The sequence below is a fragment of the Rattus rattus genome, chromosome 7 (assembly GCF_011064425.1).
Source record: "Rattus rattus isolate New Zealand chromosome 7, Rrattus_CSIRO_v1, whole genome shotgun sequence".
NCBI classification, from domain to species: Eukaryota; Metazoa; Chordata; class Mammalia; order Rodentia; family Muridae; genus Rattus; species Rattus rattus.
The window spans coordinates 98,285,729-98,308,091 of NC_046160.1; the positions used below are offsets into that span (position 1 = coordinate 98,285,729).

General features: G+C 49.8%; 1 protein-coding gene across 1 annotated transcript; it reads right to left on the bottom strand.

The window, feature by feature from the left end:
• Positions 1-1,532: 1,532 nt before the first annotated feature.
• LOC116906157 lies at positions 1,533-22,017 on the bottom strand. Its single transcript, XM_032909138.1, has 3 exons — positions 21,985-22,017; positions 20,362-20,757; positions 1,533-1,781 (listed from the first exon to the last, which is right to left on the bottom strand). Exons 1-3 carry the CDS (start codon positions 22,015-22,017, stop codon positions 1,608-1,610), a joined length of 603 nt encoding a protein of 200 aa, XP_032765029.1. The 3' UTR covers positions 1,533-1,607.
• Between the last annotated feature and the right edge of the window lie 346 nt (positions 22,018-22,363).

Genomic DNA, 22,363 nt, shown 5'->3' on the forward strand with positions numbered 1-22,363 from the left:
GTTCCTATCACCTACGGCAGAAAGCTGAGGCTGTGAACCAGATCAATTAGCACACTCAGGATCCTGGGACCATCCAACATCCCAGCCTGTCCCCACAGACAGACAACCTGAGGTTCCCCAAGATGTCTCCACCTCACTCCCACTTCTCCTCCTCTTCTCCTCAGCAGCAGGTAATCCATGTCCGGGTCTCCCAAGCAGATCACAGTTTATAGCACTTTCAGAATGCCTTCCTTTATTCCCCCAGCAAGGGAAGCTCATGCATACATAGGGTTGGAGTTCTCCGGAGTTCCTTTTACCAGGTTGGCAACTTTGCTGATGGTTAAAAGGTCACTGCTGTCCCCACCAGAGGAGCTGCCGGTGGGACTGGGTGGGACTGACTGTGGCGTAGCTGTCTGTGCTGCAGAGGCTGCCTGTGGGCTGTAGGTGCAACCTCTGAACAGCACTTCCTCAGTAAAGCCCTGGTACCCAAACCCCTTCTTAATCTCCACGCCTACATATTGGTCCTTGGGTTATCTTTACCCCATCATCCGCACATTGTCCTACTCTGTTTGCTAACCTTCCCTGGGACAGAGCATCACGGGCAGACCAGAGCTCCTCCAGGGCACAGGTTAGACCCTGGTAGCCCTGATGTCTACAGAGTACCTGCACTCGGTGCATACGAATGAAAAGTTTTGGCAAGAACTTTAATAAAACCACATACAGAGAATAGATCATAATTTAATGGTTACTTTCATTGCTGTTCTATCTTAGCGCCTCTTATGAGATCGGGATGCTTGTTCTATCTTAGCGATCTCTTATGAGATCGGGATGCTTGTGACCATAGATACCATGTGTGTGTTACTGTTTGGTTTGGTTGGATTTTGGATTTTGGTTTCTATGTGTAAGAGAGGGCTTTATACTATGTTGCACAGACTGGCTTCAAAGTCCTGGGTTCAATCCATCCTCTAATTCACCTTCAATACTGGGCCTATAGTCCTGTATGGATGACTTAATTGCCAGAATTTTCCTTTTAAATTTTTTATTTTAGCCTGATGGTGGCGGCACACGCCTTTGATCCCTGCACTCAGGAGGCAGAGGCAGGAGGATCTCTGTGAGTGGAGGCCAGACTACAGATCAAGTTCCAGAACAGCCAGGGCTACACACAGAAACCCTGTCTCAGGAAACCAAATAAACAAAACACGCATTTTAATATTTTTAATGTGTGTGTATGTTCATGGACATGCACGAGCACGTATGTATATTTGAGCCCAGGTGCTGGCAGAGTCCAGAAAGGGGGATGGACCTTCTGACGCTGGAGTTACAGGTGGTTTGACTCAACCCATATGGGTGTTGGGAACCCAGCTCAGGTCCTCTGCAAGAACAGTATGTACTCTCAGTTGTTGAGCCCGGCCCCATTTTCCCTTTTTAGCTTGACATAAAATTATTTAATAGAGGGGTTGGGGATTTAGCTCAGTGGTAGAGCACTTGCCTAGCAAGCACAAGGCCCTGGGTTCAGTCCCCAGCTCCGAAAAAAAGAAAAAAAATTACTTAATAGAATCAGTGGCTCCTTAAGTTCATTGGTGTATGATATTATTATTACTGACATGTGGTCTTCTGGGTCTTAGAGCTCACAACATGAAGTCCACTTCGTTATGAGGCCTCGTGGTTAAGCTTGGTAGCTGGTAGGCATTCAATCTCTTATAAAGTAACCTACAAGTTTCCATGGAAGTGAACGACTCCAGTGTCCACAGGACGTGGTGTCCACAGGTCGCAGGCCCATAGCATGTGGTGTAGGTTCTGGACTGAGAAAGGTAAGCAAAGGCCTTACCTTGATTCTCACTTTTCTGGATGACCTACAAAGGACCTACCCGACACATCTACCTGGGGCATGCCTGACCATCAGCACCCTGAAAGGAAGCCATTATCCCCATTTTATAGAAAAGGAATCGAGGGTAGAAAAGGTGACGTCACGCTCCCAAGGTCATACAAATGGATTCAACCTTGGACACACATCCTGTTTCCCAAATAAAGCAGCTGAATAAAATGAGGGGATGACCCTGGGGAGCCATTCTCCCTCTTTGTCAGACCCATATATTATGCTTTATTTTTAACAGACTGCATTGCCAAGTTTTTGTTTTTGTTTTTTCAATCAGGAGCTTTCGTGTTTGGAGAAATGACTTAGCAGCTAAGAGCCCTGACTACTCTTCCAGAGGACCTGGGCTCAATTCCCAGCACCCACAGAGAGGCTAAAACCTTCTGTGACACCAGTTCTGGCAGATCTGACACCCTCACCTGGCCTCCTTGGGCACGTCACACAGACAGTTCACAGACAGGCACACAGGCAGCCTATAGGCAAATCATATGTGTAAAATTAAATAATTAAGTCTCAAGAAATGTTTTAAATAAATGAGAAGATTTAAACTGAAAGTTAGGGTTTCTGTTTTGTCATGAGAAAGACAAACAAAAACCAGCTGGAGCCAGGTAGTGGCGCAAGTCTTTAATCCCAGCACTCGGGAGGCAGAGGCAGGAGGAGGATCTCTGAGTTCGAGAGACCAGCCTGGTCTACAGATCGACTTCCAGGACAGCCAGGGCTTTATAGAGAAACCCCATCTCAAAAAGAAAAACAAATAAGCAATCGGTTGGCACACCGCCTACATCCACGCTTCCTTGGGGTAGGAACAGAGAGGTGTGTAAGAGGCATGGCAGAGACTTGGCTGTTATACATGCTGATCTGATGCAGTTCCTCATCATTCCTAGGTCATGGGTCACTGCCGTTCTTCATCCCACTTGTGCCACTTTGTCATTTCATTCTCCTAGTTCCCTGATGACCCTCAGAGCAGAAGCACCCCAGGGCCCTCTCCCACTCTAAAGCACGGGGCTTCTCTGCAGGCCCCCTCTGGCCAACCAGCCTCCAAGGAGTTCACCTCTGACCCTCCAGCAGAAGCTCCCAGACAAGACCCTGCCTCTCCTTAGCCTCCTGCCCTTCAGCCTCTACTCCAGGGCTCCCCCCCACCAACCCTGTCACATGTACCCCAGCAATCAAGAGGCTGAAAGCCAGAGTCACTAGGGTGGTCAGCCCCTCAGGTGTGAAGGTGAATCTGAGGAGGTTGAGGAGCAGACCCCAGTCAGGCAGGAAAGGAGGAAGGACTTCTGCAGTTGAAGAAGATGAGCAAGGTTCAACACATGCGGAAACACAAAGAGCAGATCATTGGGAGGAAAACTACAGTCTCAGCGAGATTTTAGGATATGCAAATTAGAACACCATTAAGGCCCCATTACAGCTGAGTCAACTTGAAAATAAATAAATAAGACAAGAAAGCTGCTATTGGGAGGGCTTTGGGGAAGCAGCTGTACATACACTGCAATCGGCTTAACTCTTCCTAGAATGAGAGCTGACCTTGTCTTGCAAGAGTCTAACACTCTGTCCCGGCATTCTGATTAGGAGACTCCAGTTCATGAAAGCAATCGGACGCTCGCAGCAACTGTTCGTGGAGCGAAGGAACGGAAATCTACTTTGCTTAAGGTATGACACAGCAACAGGCTGAAATGTGAATGGGCTCGATACACAAGCCCATCTGACGAAATCCCGTCAAGTGTCAAAATGAGCCCAGAGAAATGTGTAGAGGCCGCTCTGCAGACACCCTCAGGAGCATCAGACGTAATCAGGTGAGAAGTCTGAGCAGTGCAAACAGCTGCAGTGCAATATTTGTCCTTTCAGGCTGAGGAGGTCAGCTTAAATAACAAAGGCCCGCAGGGGTTCCTAAACCAGATCCAGAGCTAGCCTGGGCCAAGGTCCCAGAGGGGCAAAGAGGCTCAGCCCCAAGCATCCCGATGAGGATAGGAAAAGAAATGCATACAGGTAAAGGAGGGGAAATGGATGGGGCCAAAGGACCCCAGAACTTTTATTTATCAGGACAATTTTGAAAGACACCTCTCACAAAAGGAATGAAGTTACCCAAATAAACCCACACCATTTAACCCCACACAGTCTCAGTGCATGTGTGTGTGTGTGCTCTCGATTTTACTAATACCTCCCTTCAGCAGCTTCTGGGGTGATACGAAGGCTCTTTGTGGGCTAGCCTAGGAACCCAGAAACCATTTATAGTATTGTTTCTGTGGAAATGTGTCTCAAGCTTCAAAAGAACCAAGCAGCTGACAACCCTGGGGCACACACATGATCTCTAAATTAGGGAACTGAGATGGGCGGGCCCTGAGCTCAGGAAGACCTGCAACTTAGATTCTGCAGCAAATTAAAATCCAGCCACCAGCAGTGAGCAGAACCAAGCCAACTGTCAGGATTGAGTGAAGATGGAGGCAGAGTACCTACGGAATGGCCACCATGTGCCAAGGGAATGTGACAGCCTGCCCCTCACCCCCACCCCGACTCCAATCACATGCGTGAGTGAGCATTGCTTGTCCCAGAGGACCCCAAACCATCCTGAATATCCCTCATGAACATCCAGGCAAGTCCTGAGCCCACGTCCTTTTTCCAGCTCCTCCTGGACCTCGGCAAACCTCCAGCCGTAAGGTCCTACTTCAGTGTGACCGCAGACCAAAAGAACTCCAGATCTTTGACAGTTCTGGAATTTGGTTTTTAGCACACATATGCTTGAGATAGCGGAGTCCCAGATAGGCCTGGACATATCCAAGCCTATCTCTGAGATCTGTTACAGTGGCCCTTGTTCTAGCAAGCTCCAACCCGCCCGCTCGCCCGCCGGCTCGCTCAAGATACACCCTAAGCTCTGCAGCTCCACCTCTAAACCCTGCCAGTGAATCTCCACTTCCTGCTGAGGTCACAATCCTGGACTGGTCACAAGAAAAGGGCAAAGAAAGGGTCCCCAGACAGAAATAATATGTGTCAAAAAAGTCCCCCCACTTTGAAGAAAAAGCTGCACAAAATGGAGCTAATATGGGGGTGCAGGGCTATTCGCAGGGCACAGTCAATTTAAAAAAATGCCCTAATATGACAGGGTCATCAGAAAAAAGTTGGCTCTCAGCTAGAACACAGCTCCAAGGTGCAAGCTGGTGGCAATGGGGACTCAGACATCTTCTTTGATAAGCCAAAGGTGAACTGGATGAAGGTGGAGGTTTTATAAGGGCCAGCATTAAAAAACAACTCTAAGTGTAATACTAAACTATGTACTACAATGGACACACCCGAGACACTACCTCACCCGGGCCCCACCTGGCTGACGCTAGGCTGTAGAGGTCAGCTTCCAAAGCACACCCTGCTACCTGTTAGGAACTGCAGAAGGAGAGAGCCGGCTCTTGCCACCGGTGGCTAGGGCTTGCAAGTGAGTGGGTGGTTCAGGGCCTCAAGGGCTACATGCTCACCCTACTGGCTGGTTCCCTGGAAACTCAGGTGTGAAACAACCTCCTGGGTCTCTGAAGCACCTGGAGTTTCATGAACCAGCGTCAGGAGGCAGGGCCCTAATGCTGTTAACACTGAAGTTACGGTGTGTGGTCAGGACAATCTGAATTCCCCAGCCCCAGCATGCCCCAGCAGTAGTAGCTGATAAGCAAGCCCGAGCAGTTGGGCCTTGCTGGTGGTAACAGATGGGAGGCTTGGCCTCCCTCCCTGACCTTCCCACCCATTTCCGACGGCTTTGATGTTGGGGCCTAATCTTTTTTTAAGTATAAACGCATACATCAAATATACAAATATTGCAAGCACGGCCTCTTCACCTAAGTCCGGCGTTTGTATTACGTCAACGTATACTCTGACCAAGCACTGAAGACGTCACGCACTCACGAGCATATGCACAGGCGGTTTTATGTTTCACTTAGTGGCATTGAAATTCAGCAACATTTCCCCGCGAATTAGCATCACTTTCATATCAATGCAGCACAACACTCCCCAGAATCCAGGTATCATGAATTATGTAGCCACATGGAACCCTGAGGCCGTTAACAGTTTGCCTGCTATTTTAAACAACACTGCCACAAATACCTTTGTGCTTATAGCTCTCTACTCCTCTTTAGAACTATTCCCTTAGAGTTAATTCCCAAGAGTGGCTCCAATAGGTGAAAGGCAATTAGCATTTTCTTCCAGCTTCAAGCTTGGCATTTAAAAATATATACTGTTCCCTGTGAGTTACCAGGTTGTCTATTTTCCAGAGCTCTTCTGTCAATACCTTTCAAATCCAGCAACCAGGGCACGCAGCACTGCCACAGCCACAACCGTTGCCTCCGCCCCGCCCGTGTGCGTGCGTGTGGTGTGGTGGGGTGGTGGTGGTTTGGTACGTACGTGTGGTTTGTGTCTCTATATGCACACAACCAGTATGTCCCAGCAATCTTCCTGCCTCCACCCCCATGCCCAGGCTTGCATTTATAGGTATATGTTGTCACGGCCAATATTTTATGTGAATGTTAGAATCCAGACTCAGGTCATGCTCGTGTAGCAAACGTTCTTACCCACTGAGCCATCTCTCCAGCCCCCTGTATCTACTCTTAAAAATGCATACTTTCCCAGGGCTGGAGAGATGGCTCAGCAGTTAAGAGCGCTGGCTGCTCTTCCAGAAGACCCCTGGTTCAATTCCCAGCACCTACAGTTACTATCTGTAACTCCAGTTCCCAGGGATCCCACGCCCTCACCCGACATACATGCAGGCAAAACACCAATGCACATTTAAGAAGAGAGAGAATTATATTTTAAAATGCCTGCTCTTCAGTTCCTCTGTGGGTGGGGCACCTGGAGTAATATCCTACGACTGAGCACCCTGTGATGCTGGAAGTGGCATGACCACTTTGTTGAAGAGGAAGAATGACAAAAAGACATTTGGAGGACTAGACAGTAGAGGGCTGGGTGGAAAGAGAGACGAGCGGGTCCCACAGAGATAAAGGCTAAAGCAATGTCCACACACTTGCCATCCTAAAAGAAACTGAAACCTCTCTAGACATCGGCTCACACATCTGCCACCAGGCTCCCCCTGATCTGATCTGTCAAGAACAAAGATGGGCTCCTAAAAGGAATCAGAAACGCCAGTACTTCTAGGTTCTGGAAATGTATCTAGAAACAGCGTCAGCCATGCAGATCAGCACCGGTCTAGCAGGCACGCACTTCAGTTCTGCCCTAAGTTGCCTCAGCTTTGAGCTCATCAACCATAGAAAGAAAGACATTTCCCACAGTACTCTCCAAGTGGCACACAAACCCAAGATGTCTTTTTGGTGAGGGGATGCCTCCATAACCTCTGGTCCCAACCACAAGGCGCCATGAGGACAACCACCTGGCAGGTTGGCAGTGTCTCAAAATGGGGAGCCCTTTGTGTGTTCCAAACCCTTTTATCGACACACAAAGGCCCCAAGTTCCTGCTTTGGATCTCATGCTACACCCTGAAGTCATTATCAGGAAGACAGGTTTCTCCCCACCTTCTAACAGGAAGAACGACCAGAGTGAACAGAGCCTTCATCTAAGAGAGCTTCGTCTGTCTTCCACAGTGGGCTGACCCGATCTCCCTCATTTCCTCTCTGTGCAGAGCATAGGAGAACTGTGAAGTCGCTGAGGGAAACCAGGATTTGTGCTTCCTCCGGTGGAAAGGTAAGTCTACTACCTTTAAACCAGTTCCTCACCACAAACAGATGGTCAGAATGTCTCATCTGAGTCCTTCTCACAGTGGGCAAGCCCAGTAGCTGGGATCTGTATGCTGTAACTCTTTCTGCCTCACCAGGGTCTGGGAAGCCTCAAAAGAAAACAGCAGAGTACCAACGGGTCATTGGTAGCAGCAGAGGCTAAAGGTGACTGAGGGGGTTAGGAGCTGTCCTGCAGACAACCAGTTTGGCATGCACACCTAACCACCAGGTCCCACTGCGTGCACATCCTCTCAGGCTAGTTTCAGTAATGGAACCCCTACTGTGTGCCAGGCACAACTCCAGGCTAGTCAGACTCCAGACCTACCTGCATCAGACTCCCAACATCTCTCAGTTAGAAACTGACTCCAGAACCTCAAAGGTGGTCGTTTGGTGTGGCTCAAAGGAGGCAGTGTGGAAGCAGGTGACTTCTATCTGGCTCTGTGGAAGTCTGCCAAGAGGGAAACGGGCAGGGAGGGCATTCCGCACGGAGGGTACAATGAGCAAACGCAGAGGGGAGTGACAGCAGGCAGAGGCAGTGAGGACCTGGCTCCCACAGGAAGGACTAAGCTAAGGCCATAGGGCTGCGTGCAAAAGGAGATGGGCTGGGACTCAAAGCAAGGGCCTTGGTGCTGTTCTGAGGAAGGTGGGGTTTCTCCTGCAGGATGTGGGCAGCTCTAAGGGTTGTTAAGAAGGGTAACAAGACTAGAGCTGTATTTTAATAGACTAACTTGGGTCCCCTGAGACTTCATTTCCGCTTTAATGCTGCCCTAAACACAATATATTTCATCTCGAGATGCACTGGCCACGTCAGTGTAAATTAGCTCAGAGTCGATATGACGAGGAGCGCAACCTCTTGCCCCCAAAGCCTGGCAACCCTGACCCAACATGGGTCCCAAAGCTTCAGCATCAGGAAGGAAAAAAAAATCCTGAATTCCTCTTTATGGTTGCCACAGCTAAGCACTGGTAAGTTCAAACCCGCATTTTTCTTTTCTTTTTACAGAAATTAGTTCATTTGTCTAAGGCTATTGGAACCAAATGGTCACAGAACCCTTCCTTCAGAGAGACAGTATGGGGACAGGAAGGGGGCTGGAGCTCATAAGAACTTTTGGGAAGTTGAGCAAGGATGTGACAGACGCTGACAGTCCCAGGCAGACAACGCCCAGCTCCTATCTCAGGGGGAAAAGGCTGGGTAGAACATCTTAACCTAGATTGACATCTTCAGAACTGGGGGGGTGCCCACTACTGGGGCACCAGAGGCCTCAACTGTTTCACAACCCAAACCAGAGGTCAAACACAAACCCCTGGTCTGAAAAGCAAGATGGTGCCCTCCCAAATACCTCATGATGCTGAGAGTCACCTGCAGCCTTGGAAAAGGAACAAAATTCCAGTCATAACTGTTACCTAGAGAGCGCCATGCCTTGGCGCGTGTTCCTGTGGTGCAGCGCTGAAGTTTTCCAAATGGAATCAAAAGTCCCGGCCTGCCCACATGCTGGACGCGCATCCTTTCGCTGGAAAGGCTCCAATTTCAGAGAGGAAGCCCAATTGCTAACAGAGACGCTCAACCCTCCAAAACACACAAGAATTCTAAAGCTCAGCCGATGGTGAAAGATTTGTAAAGATGTCCAAAAAGTTTATGATCAAGAAGAGGTGGATGTTTTAATGGCCCGAGAGGGATGGATGTCGGTCTCATGCTCCCACATCCAGCGCTTCCGGTCCCACCAATCGAGGCGCTAGAATGGGCTCTGGGTTCTCTGGGGGATACCGGCCCACTTGGCATGTGTACTCCTCCTCCTCAGTGTTCCTCAGATACCTGGCCTGAGATCCAAGGGGAGGCAGAGCCCCAGCCCTCACTGAAGAAACTGCGAGCTCCTCAGCTCAGCTCCTGGGGACCAGCAGCAAGCACTGTACAGACAGACAAGACAGCCATCACTGGATGGCTTTACCTAGGGCAGGGGTTCTCATCCTGTGGGTCAGGACCCCCACAGGGTCACATATCAGATCTTCACAATACAATTCATAAAAATAGCAAAATTAGTTATGAAGGGGCAAGGGAGGGGCTATGGGTGGGGGTGGGGGTGGGGGTCACCACAGCATGAGGAACTGTATTACAGGGTCACAGCATGAGGAAGGGCAAGAACCATAGCTCAGAGCCTGAGTGGTGGTACCCAAGGGCAGGGGAAGTTCAGAGCTCATTCTGGAGGGGTGGTACTGCCCAGGCCTGAACTCAGCAATAGTCCAACGCCGGTGTCTTCATCCCCTTGGCTCTGATTCTGGCTACCCTGCTTCTCACAAACCCCGATTGATTTCTGAACCTTCCTCCGGGACACTCAATGAGATACCTAACATCCTTCTGGTAAATCTCCTTTCGGTTCAGCTAAAGTCACCTTCGACACAAGAACTGTATTCACCCTGTATCTCCCATCAGCGCACAGACCCTTGTGGTCCATGAAACATTTCACTCGAGCCTGTGCTTAGCTGGGGATTGTAGCTCAGCAATGGGATGTTTGCCTAATGTGCATAAGGGGACCCTTGCCTCTGTTCTTTCCCTCGGTGAAGAATCTAATTACAATACCTGTAACTACCCCAAAGGATCACAGCCACCTGAGAACCACCAATGTGGCAGTGCTATAAAGGCTACAACTCTGGCTCTTAAACTGAGCCGACGCCCTGCATTAAAAGTACACAAGTCAAAACTAAAACGCAATCCCTGCTGCCCTGGACCCTCCCACCCCATCCCCCCCACCGCCTCCACAGCAAAGCCACCACCACTTCATTTTTTAACCAATAAGTCTTTCCAACACGCTCTGTCTTGACTTCCCGCGGATCAATGGTAGATCTACCTTAACCCAATTTAAGAATCTAATGGAGAACTCTCGTAAAGTGCAATGCAACATAATTTTGTGCACAAAAATCGCAGTCCCTGTTCTCAGCACACGCCAGGCTTCTTCCTCCCCTGGCTTTCCTGACAGCCTGTTTTCTTCCTGGTCTCGCTCGCTGCCTTCTCAGTCTCTGTTGTTAACTCTCTTCAACCACAGCCCTTAGCCAGTGATCTCCCCACTTCCTCCTCACGTGAAATCATTTTCTCTGTGAGCTCCCACAGCTTTCTACGTACTGGTGACACCCCCCCATCCCCCCACCCCCACCCCATAAAAATCTGCTCCAGAATGGCTAACAGACCAAAGAGGCCGGAGAGATGATCAGGCTTGGGGTGGCAGCCATCGTCCTTGCTTAAATGCCGTGTCTTTGGAGTAGCCTCGAGAAAATCAGGTGGGCTACTGAGCCGAAAGGACCAAACCCCACAAACAGTACATTGGGGGTTTCCTGCTGCAGACCAATCTGCCCACTGGACGTCTCTCTCAGATTTCCCAGAGGTTCCTCCATGTCAGTAAGGCCGAACTCAATTTCCCCCTAAGACCTACTCTTCCTTCTGTGTCTTGAGCAGAAATCTGAGCTTACCTTTTGACTTCTTTGCACTGAACGTTCAGTGGATCCATCAAGCCAACTCCCTTCTATCTTTCTCCCTCTTTCTTTATTTTTTTAAAGATTTACTTATTTTATTTATATGTTCGTACACTGTAGTTCTCTTCAGACACTTCAGAAGAGAGCATCCCATTACAGATGGTTGTGAGCCACCATTCCCGTTGCTGGGATTTGAACTCAGGACCTCTGGAAGAGCAGTCAGTGCTCTTAACCGCTGAGCCATCTCTCCAGCCCTTTCTCCCTCTTTCAAGGACTGTAACACCATCTCACTATGGCCTTCGGGTTCCCCCTTCCCCAAGGTCCAATTAATCTCTGTGCTAAAGTTCGAGTGAGCTTTGGAAAGGAAACGCCCATAACCCCCATCCCCCTAGGCACACACACCTATGTGGTGCTAGCTGCTCCCCACTGTCTCTGGAGTGGTCCAGACCTCTCTGCTGGCACCCACAGCAAGTCCGCCTGTGCAAGCTCACGACCCGACTGCTCACTCCCACCAGTGCTCGCACTTGGCAATCCGCTCCGAAGCAGATCTGTTGCACCTCCAGGCCTTGCTGAGCTGTTCCCTGTCTCTACACCGCCCTGGCTCCCTTTGCCAAGTGGTGGATGCCTCCTTGCTTTCAGATTCTCAGGCAGCTCAGGCAGCCCCACCTTCATTTTTGTGAGGGGCGGGGGTGTGTGTGTGTGTGTGTGTGTGTGTGTGTGTGTGTGTGTGTTGCTTTGTTTTTGTCAAGGCAGAGTTTCTCTGTGTAGCCCTGGCCATCCTGGGACTCGATCTGTAGACCAGGCTGGCCTCCAGCTCAGAGATCCTCCTGCCTCTGGGATTAAAGGCATGCACCACCACCGCCTGGTAAGCCTCTCCTTCATTAACTCCATGACAGCCATAGACCCTGCAAGGTCTAAGTAAGGTCACACCAGGCCTTCCCTGACTTTTCACTCTCCCTTGACCCCGGGAGAGATAACTAGTCCTGAACACTGAATAACCTAATGCTTAACTGCTCTTGGATGGTGTGCCCCACTGCCCCCTGGGAGAATGCAGATGTGGAGTGGACGCTTGAACTTTCCTCATATTTGTATCCCTAGTGCTTGCTTTCTTCAACACCGCGCTCTTGCTAAATGAATGCAGCTGAGAGAGAGAGAGAGAGAGAGAGAGAGAGAGAGAGAGAGAGAGAGAGAGAGAGAGAGAACCTTGTAAGCCACGCAGTGCAAAGTTACCGCTATGGCTGTGACCAGATTTCTTCCCCACAACTAGAGAAGTCAGATTCTAAATGCCCTCTGCTGGCACACACTCGGCGAGGTGTAGAAGAAATCTTGAGGCCCTGCCTCCTCTAAGACAAGGTACAGGTGTGGCTGGTTGCTCCTGAGGTACCCCAAAGAGCATGCAGAAGACACAGATCCACACTGGTTCCTTCTTTGCCAGCCTCTTCCTGGCCTTCGGCTACAGAGTGAGGCACTCCTCTACATGGGCAGTGCCCTCTCTCAATCCCACATCAACTACAGGCAACCCAAACACAAGGCTTTCATCTGTAACCCTAGGTGACCGCAGTGCAGTTTAAAGCCTGCTCTGCGAATCTCCCTTCCGTCATCCCCCGAGTGCCCATTTGAAGAACCTTTCTAGCTTAGCTCCAAACAGTTATTTCCTAACTTACAGCCCCCATGGTCTTCCCAGGAGGCAATGGGCTCTCTTATGACGTTCATTTACATTAGACGGATTCAAATAGCCAGGCTTACTAGGAGGGAGGAGAGAGAGGAGGACAGGGGAGGGAGCGAAGGGGATAAAGACAGAACATAATAGAACAAGGGTTAAAATAAAAAAAAAAGCCACTTAAGCCTGCCTTTCCAATCAGGAGTAAGCATGTGCTAAGAGCCCCAACTCTGTCGTGGTGGGGTATCCCGAGGTAATTGTTTCACCATACTGGGTAATACAATAGCATTTAAATGAACTACTATTTCATACTCCATATCCCTCTTCACTGGTGTTCAATCTTCTTCTATAAATAGAAGGAATTAAGCTAAATCTAAGTATCACGAGTCTATACGATGCAGGCACGACAGTGCAAACCTGTAATCACAACACGTGGAAACCTGCAGGAAGAGCACAAGTGGGAAGTCAGCTTGAACAATGAGCTAATTCTAAACTCTAGGATGGTCTGGATCCAAGGAAAGACCCAGGCTCAGAAAAGGTGGGGAAAAGCGATTATCCCTGCTGTGCACCTGGTACTCACTAAAGGACTCTCAGGTTAATCTTGATTATTTTTGTATGCTTTACCTTATCTACTGTCCCACCAAATTCCATTCTCCCAGGGACAGTCACACTCACACGGCTCTACGCTCTGGGCTTCACCCAGCTACAGGCTTCTATGAGTCTGTGGGACCCACTCACAAGAGCTCCACCGCTGTCCCACAACACTGGCCCTGTTAACCAGCTGTTTCAGGGCATCAGGTCTGTGTTGCCGGGCCTTCTCTTCATTCCTCCTGGGAGCTGGATTTCTATGTCTGGCTAGACAGCTTAGGGGAGGGCTGGAGAGATGGCTCAGTGGTTAAGAGCCCTGACTGCTCTTCCAGAGGTCCTGAGTTCAAATCTCACCAAACACATGGTGGCTCACAACCATCTGTAATGGAATCTGATGTCCTCTTCTTGTCCATGGTATTAAGACAAAAGAAAAAAAAAAAGAAAAGAAAAAAAAGCTTGGGGGACTTAACAAATTGCTAGCAATTAAAAATCAAAGGCTAAGTGACTGGGGGTGCAGAGGTAGAGAGGACACCTTTAATCCCAGCACTCAAGAGGCAGAGGCAGGTGGATCTCTGTGAGTTCAGGGGCTGGCTACAGAGTGAGTTCCAGGACACTCTAGGGGCTACAGAGAAACCTTGACTTGAAAAACAAAAACAAAGAGAAGAGAAAGAGAATCTTGTATTGAGGGTGAATTTGGCATATTTGTTGCGAGGGCTGGAGATAATCCAAGCACCCTCTGTACTGGAAGTGACTAGTGCCATAAATCACGGCATTCACACAGCAGAATAGAGTTCAGCCCGAGGGAACGAGAGGTCGCCTCACCCGGACTGGTATGGAACTATCTCAAAACTTCCGTGTGGACTCATATTCCCCTCTGCTTGCTAAGACTACAACCGGAAGTAGCTGAAAAACTGTCACATTTAGTTGTCTAAGAGAGAGAAACTGGGGGACTGCAGGCATGATGGGCGTGAGAGGATAGGCTCTCCTTTCCAAACTTTATGTAATCACATCATCAAGTTGTCTCTTTTGTGCATGTGTGTTTGTATGTGTGTGTGTGTGTGTGTGTGTGTGTGTGTGTATGTGTGTACACATGCATGCATGTGTGAGTGTATTCATGGTGTGTGTGTGCATGTCTGTGTGTGTGTGTGTGTGTGTAGTGTATGGATGCATGAATGTGTGTCCATGTTCACAGGGATGGCTGCACATGTGTACAAGTGTGCACATACATATGAAGGCCAGAGGTTGATGTCAGGTGTCCTCCTCGACTGCCTGTCACCTGCACTAAGGCAGGGCCTCTCACTCGATCCCAGCGCTCACTGACTTAGCCAGCCTGCTGCTGTGATCTGAGCTCTGCATCCCCGGTGCTGGGATTTCAGGCCGGCCATTATGTCCTTAGTGGGCACCGAGAATCCAAACTCCAAACTAGCATGGCAATTACTTTGTTACTGAGCCATCTCTCCAGTCCTACGTTAATAGTTTATAATAGCTTCTGGGCTTTGTGTTTTTCTGAAGAAGAGCCTTTCTCTCATAATTAATAATATGTATTTTTCTAATCCTCTTCAAATATATGTGTGTATGTATGTAGAGCAATCTCTTTTGTCTCTGTCGAGATTATTTTGACTTATTTTATCGCATAACATATCATTTGAATCTTGAACTATGCAGATATATTAGTTTCCTAAATAGGAAACGGAAAAATGGGGGGGGGTAAGAATTACACCTATAGGGTGTGTTTTATAATATGTGAATTATATCTTGAGAAGAAAAGAGAAGAAAAACCTTGGGCAGGTGACATGGATCAGTGGGTAGAGACCTGAGTTCAATCCTCAGGAGGACCCATCAGGGTGGGGGAAGGGCGCTGTCCTCACAAAGTTGTCCTGACCCCCACACATACACGTCATATTCATGCACATCCACACCCACTCACACACATCACATATATAATATTTTTAGGAAGAATCTCATTTACAAGGTAAGGTCGTGGGAGTCCAAGCCTAAGAACTGCTCTTACTCAAGCCCCCTGTCAGAGCTGAGCCAGTTTCCCCCCAAGACTCAGTTCTCTCCTTTAGCCTCATTCTAGAGGTCAGCCCCTGATTGCACAAAGCGAGCCTGCAGCCACCTGGGAAACAGCCCACCTCGAGTCTTGCCTCAGGTTCCCTCCAAAGGTCAGGCCAAACTAGAGAATAAGCCCTCGGCCCTTAAGACAGGCCCCAGGGCATAGCAGGGCATCACGGGCAGGACAGGGCACCCAAATCAGATCAAGGAGGAGTGAGCTCCACTACTGCGAGACAGATACTATCTGACACCCAGAGAGAGCGAGCAGTGCTAGACATGGGGAAAGCTAATGAGGTGAAGAGTCAGAAGGGTCCAGGGACAGGCTAACGGGCAAGGGAGGCAGACATGGAAATGTGTCTGCAAGTAACTCCAGGAATCATGGGGTTTGAGGCTTAGCTTATGTGCATACCTATGCAGAAGCAGACAAATTCAACTCTAGCTTTTTGTATCATCACCATCATCATCAAAACCACCACTACCACCACCATCATCATCATCATCACCACCATCATCATCGCCACCACCATCATCACCATCACCATCACCACCACCACCATCACCACCACTATCACCATCATCATCACCACCACCATCATCATCATCGACACCACCACCACCATCCATGTATAGCAATTCATGTTTACCAAAATGTTCTGTAAGTAGAGGAACAGGTCTATATATAAATATATATAGATATAAATATATATAGATATAAATATATACAAAACAGGAGCACCCAGCCTAGTTTTGAACTGATCACTGTCATTTATCTAAAGCTACGTTTAAGAAGCTGAAGGTCTGAGCAAAGCCATGCTCAGAAGAGAGGCTGAAAACCCCATTACTGGGACTAAGGTTCTCTTCAGCAGAAGGCCCCAGTGGTTGTTACCAGAGTCCCAGGCAGAGACTGGGTGGGGCAGGGAAATGCCAGGGAAGGGAACAGGAAGTCAGCAGGGCTGAGCCAAGTGGAAGAGAGGAAGAGGGAGGTATTCCAGGCCTCCAGGAATGCATGAGAGGCCAGCACGCTTGCCACCAGTGGTTGGACAAACACCCGCAGCGGGTCACTGGGTCAGGGCTGTGATCTGAAGCAGGAGAAAAGCGGAGGCCTGACTCCTGTGTGGAAGGCCCTGACCGCCAGCCTAGAAGTTTGATCCTTACCATGGAGACAGTGGGGAGCCACTGAAGGCCGCCGGGCAGAAGGATGATCCTTGCCAACTGGCATTTAAGTTAAGATTACAGAGGAGCCCTTTATCTGAGGCTTTGAATAAGCCTCGTGTGTACTTCAAGTGGTGCTTAAGACACAAAGTCCTAACACTTTGGCCCCGTGTCGTGTGGACCAGAAAAAGAAGGTTTAAGGGTCTCACAAAGAAACGCTTCATGGAGAACTCAAGCAAGGGCTGCTTTACAGAGGGAACCGAGCCCGCGTGTGGTTCCGCACGGCCAACCGCAGCATCTGGAAGATTACAGCACTTTCTTCAGAGTGTGGAATGTCCTCTTCAGCCAGGGCTGCTCCACCTCCCGCCTTTGGAGGTGAGTTATGTCAAAACACTGCATCGGTCGTGCAGGGCCCAAGGCAGCAGGAAGAGGCAGAAAGCTAGAAATAGTTTCAGCTTGGACCACATTAAGGGCCTTCCACACGGAGACCACCTTCTTCACAAAATCTGCTTCTCCCAGGACCGTTTTGATTTTATTTTTTTTCCTGGAGTTGCTGAACTCCAGAAACATCCCCCGTACCATTTCCTATTGGAGCAATAAACATATCTGTTGCCTACGTCAGGTTTTGAGTCAGAGCTTGGTTTTCACTGCTGATTCTAACTGTGCATGGCAAGGTAGCAGGAGGGGCTCTGGACTGAGCAGAAACGTCAAGCGGTTCCCTAAGGTGGGGGAGGACCGAGTACCACCATGGGGCAAGTTCTTTGAACCAAGGCAAAGCCTAGTGAAGCAGGGAAGGGCCTGAGTTCTGTGTAAGACTCAGTCAGGCCAAACTGGAGATGTGGGGACAGACTGCTGCAGATGACTCCACGGCTCCGGGAGCAGAGGCCTTGCAAGAGGCCCCTCCCTGCCATCCTGCCAGCCACACCAGGAAATCTTTAGTGTTTGCAATCTCATCAAGGACATAAAAGATCATAAACTCAGAGTTCTCTTCCTCTGGGGGGGTCAGAAGGAAGCCTGCTCCTCCCTCTCTCCCTCCCATCAATCTTGGTATCACTAGGACCTCACTGAGGCGGGTTTTCTGGTCAGGTGACAAGAACCTTGACAGACAAGTTCAGTAAAAACTCAATATGCCCCTGGGCTAGTGGGTTGTGTAATTCCAGGCCGACTCCTACTGCAGTGGGGCTTTTGTTCTAAATCCATTCCCCTGTGGCTACTGAGGAACTAGACTTTCCAGAACTCTCCTGATTTTACATGTTTTTCCTCCACTCTCTGAAAGCACGCAGATACTGTGCCTGAATGTTATGATGGTCTAGCAAGTCGTCACCATGCCAGTGACATACAGATGACCCAAGGCTGCAAACCAGCAGTTGGCTTCCAAGTGAAATTCCACTGTTTGGCTTGGGAAACCATGACGGAACAGCAGCAAGTTACAGTCACCCATTCCTGCTGCTCTGAGCAGAGGGCCAGGCGTGCCCTACAGGGGGTGGGTGCCAAGCGGTCACACAGTAACAGAGCAGGGAACAAGCATTGTCTGGTGACTCTCAGTCCAGGACAGACTGTATGATTGACATTTGAGGTGACAGGAGAATGGCCTTGCACAAATCCAGCACTCGCTTCTTTGAGTGTGTCAGGATTATGCAGTCCTCCATGACAGTTGACGCTCTCAAGAAGCTGTTAGCCTTCTCCTGTGTGCAGGTTGGGCCCCTGTGGTGGCCTGAATGGGTATGACCCCTGCAGACTCATACATTTAAATCCTTGGTCCCTCGTTGGTGGAACTATTTTGGAAGGATTGTGATGTGTGGCCTTGTTGGAGGAGGTGTGTTGCTGGAAAGTGGACTTTGAGTTTTCAAATGCCTAGACTGGGCTCAGTGCCCCTGACCCCCCTCCCCCAACCTTCTGCTTGTGGATCAGATATAAGCTCTCAGCTCTTGCTCCAGAGCCAAGCCCGCCTCCCCACCATGATGATCATGGGCTCACCCTCTGAAGCGGTGAGCAAGCCTCCCATTAAATGCTTTCCTTATAAGTTGCCTTGGTTACGGTGTCTCTTCCCATCAATAGAAAAGTAACCAAGAGAGCCTGTTTCCTGCAGGGCAGCACTTGGATAGATAGGAAGACCCCTAGACTGTGGGCTGGACTGTACAGTAGTAGGCTGTACTGGGTAAGTAGGTGTAGGACCACACTACAGAAAACCTGTGACTCACCCTCACCCCCACACCCACGGACAACACAGACACATAAGTCTCGGAGCCCTGGCATATTTCCTTTAGCCTCTAAGCACGCTTCCCCTTTGCCCAGAACACAATAAAGGAATTAGGACCCATCTAAATGTCTGCAGCTGATACTTCAAGGCTCAAAGTCTGGCTGGCCAGCTCAGACATACATGACCTGTGATTCTTTTTTATAGCTAGGTCCAATCCTGCAATTCTGCTAATTCAAACAGCCCTTCCGTTAAGAAGGGTTGGATAGTCACCTCCTATCTCCTTTTCCTGCTGATGTCATCCCACATTTTGTCAGGACGAGTGAAGGTACAGTTCCTGGCACGGTGTTCAGGCTGCCTAAGATATTTATTCTGTAGTAAGTAGTAGAAAGTCTGAGGCTGCTTTCCGGAGTAGGCTCCAAACTCTTGGGAGATCAGCGAGCAGTCAGAGGTTAAGGGAGAGGCAAGGAAACAAACCATCCAGCAAAAGTTAAAGGGTTGGAAGAACTCGGGGACTGTAGTTCAGGCCCAGATCCGCCTTAAGCATTTGCAATGCAAATCTACGTTTTGTTCACCACCACCAAGAGCTTGCACAATAGCGTGTGTATAAACATCCACGCCAACAAAGCCTGACTGTGCAATCACGCTGTAATTACAGACCGGCAGGAAGCTGCTGCTAAGGGACTGCACCATTCAACCTCTAGACATCCCATCTCCAACTGTCCGCGGCCTGTACAAACATTCCTGCACACATCGCCCTGTCCTCGCCGCTGCTACAGCTTCAGGCACAAACTCAGGAACCCGGGCGCCAGCTGCTGGGCCACGCCAAGACCCCTGCTACTATGCAAAGATGTCATAAACTTCTCAGCTGTTCTTTAAAGACCCAGAGCCACGAGGCTATGGAGGGCGGCGGGAACCATCATCAAAGTTTCCAGGCAAAACTCCTGCAGCCCTAGCAGTTTTAGAACACAGAAAAGAACAAGATGCCATGGAGTCCACTGGAAGCGGCTTTCTGGGTTTTATATAGAAAACACTCACATATGTACGTGGGTGTGCTGACAGTTTTTATGGCTAAATTGCAAAGTGTTAGGCCTTAGAGAGCCTACTGTTGGGTTCGGGGCGTGGTGGGGAGGGAAGAAAAGTGCAGAGTCGGGAGGAGCCTGGGGACAAATCGGGTTTTGTTAGTTGGAAATGGATAGGGCTGTTGACCCATACTTGTGAGTTACTCTGCTCTTCGTCACTGCAAGGCCGAGCAAACAAAAGTAGAGGGAAAGTTCCTGTAACTTCCTTCCTGCAACCTGGTAGAGGGCTGCATAGAGGAAGAGAACGTTTCCCGGGGAAACACCGGGAAGGGCTGGAAAAGCAGCTGCACGCAACCCGAAGAGATGGGGCGCGGTGTGTAGGGCTGGCTCCGGTCTCAGGTCTGGGGAGGCCCCTTCCCGGCATCGCTGCGCTCAGGGATCACTCCCGGAGGGGGCTAGGCTGCAGCCATGCCGGTCTCAGACCCAGGCAAAGCAGCCACTTGAGCGCGACACCGGTCGAGATCTCCGCCGCCCTGCCCCTCTCCTGCACCCCCCACTCCCGGCGCCCCAGGGCCCGGCAGGCGACGCCAAACCCCAACGAATTCCGGATCCCCCCTCCCGCCCGGAGCTCCACGTCGGCGCCCCCACGGCGGAAAGAGTACTCGGTACCCGCGACTCACCTGCACGCTGGATCCCTGGGTAGCTCCGAGGGGGCGCGGGACGCAGGCGAGCGCGACCCGCAGACTCAAACTTTGTTGCTCTCGGGACGGCGCAGTCGTCACTTCCTCGCCGAGCAGGCGGCGCGGCCAGGGCTGTGACCCAGCAGCTAGCGCGGCGGCGCGCAGGACTCTGCAGCCTCCTGCCCCGCCCGCGCCCCGGCTCCGCGCGCCTCCGCGCTGCCCCCAGCGGGACCCTCCGTTCTCCGTGCTGCAGCGGTTGGGGAAGCCTCGCCCCAACCCCCACCCTGCTCTTGGGAAAATGCAGTCCGAGACGCCCTGCTCTCCCTTGGGTGTAAAAAGTGGCGTTGGAGCGCAGGGACTGAGTTCAAAGGACCCTAGGAAAAAAAAGTCCCCCACCTACACTCCCCCCCCACACACACACACATACAGGCGCGCGCACACACACACACACACACACACACAGACACGCACAGACACAGTCGGGAGAGAGGAATGAGATAATAAAGGTTTTTATTTCATGTGGTATTTGGACTAGAGAGGTCATGTGTGAAAGCAGTGTGCTATTTTCCTGAATAATACTAGACCTACTTAAAAACTCCAGTCTTCAGTCCTCACAGGTCTGCACAGTTGTCAGTGGCTTTCCCCGGGTGGTACTTGTACACAACATTACCATGCATTGTGTTTCAGGAACTATGTCATCACCCACGTCAGGTCTGGGAAATAGTCGTTCCGTTCTCTTTCTTCTCGGATCCCCACCTCTTCCTTGTACACTCAGGTCTCAGAATCTTTGGAGCCTGATGCGTTCGGGTGTCATCATAAGCCAAAAGTGATTTACAAGGTGGATCCTGGACGCAGGAGCTTCAGGCAATAGTAATTTTGAAGTTTATCACTGCCCAAAATAAATTTTCTCAGCGTATTAAAACTTACATCAACAAAGAGCTGCCCTTTGAGTCTCCGGTGAGCAGTAAGAAAGCAGTTACACAGCAGTGCCCAAAGAAAGACTCCTAATTCCCTTAGGCTGGAGAGAGAACTGGGCTAGCCCTTGCTGTGGTTTAAAAAAAAAAAAAAAAGCAGACAGCCAAAACTGCAGGGCAAGGTTTTCCCAACAGAAACGTTCAGTGAGGCAGAAGCTTGCCCTGGAAAAACAAGGACCCATAAAAGGCCATTCAGAGACCTCAGCTAAAGCTGGACAAAATTTTCCCTTTCCCACTTCCAAACTGTTCCTACTAACACACTGGCCTGACCTGATATTTTCTCCCAGCCCTCCCATCTCCTCAGTAAAGCCCAGAAAGCCCTCTGCTTGAGTGCAGGTTTTGTGTCAAAAGGTGATGTAAGATTAATGAAAAATAATATGTGGGAAATATCCCCACCCCAAGTCTGCTTAATACCTCAGGGAAAGCCACAGACCCACCCAAAGAGTAGAACATGCTGACCCAGACCCAAGCTCTCGAGGCAGCATGAATTCCTCCATCTTGCAGCTGTCAATGCATTGGGTTCTGCCTTTTACTGCGACATTACTGTTACATTATAAATACAAACTGTACAGTGATGGAAAGTAATACTGTTTTAAGAAGTATAGCATAGGCTTAAATATAACTCTTTGACATTTTACTCTAATCACACTGTGATGGAGTGCAGTGTGGAGGCACTCCCCATTTCGGTTTTGGAATAGAACTCATTCCTTACAGCAGTGACCAGGCTTCTGAAGGAAACAGTGTTACTCCACATTTGCTAAGACCCAAGCAGAAAATTTTTTGTTGTTGTTCAGTATTGTGATTCTAAATCCTCTGTGGTAACTTCATGAATATTCAGTATTTCTGCATGCCCAGGAGTAATTAGCAAAGCCCACAAATGGTGTGAAGGCCTGACATTCACACATGCACATACACACTGCTTTGTCTTTGCCTAGTGTGGCATTTGCTGGAGTCCCGGGACATTGTGTGGAGGATGTGGTAGACAGCTCCCTGCCAATGATCTCTGCCTCCTGGCATTCACACCCTTA

Coding starts and splice junctions, on each gene's coding strand:
- LOC116906157 (XM_032909138.1), bottom strand. CDS start 22,017: ATGGGGAGTGCCTCCACACTGCACTCCATCACA. Junction 20,758..21,984: donor CCACACTGCACTCCATCACA/GTGTGATTAGAG, acceptor GGGGGAGTGTAG/GTGGGGGACTTTTTTTTCCT. Junction 1,782..20,361: donor CCCAGGGATCCAGCGTGCAG/GTGAGTCGCGGG, acceptor TACCTTTCTCAG/TCCAGAACCTACACCACATG.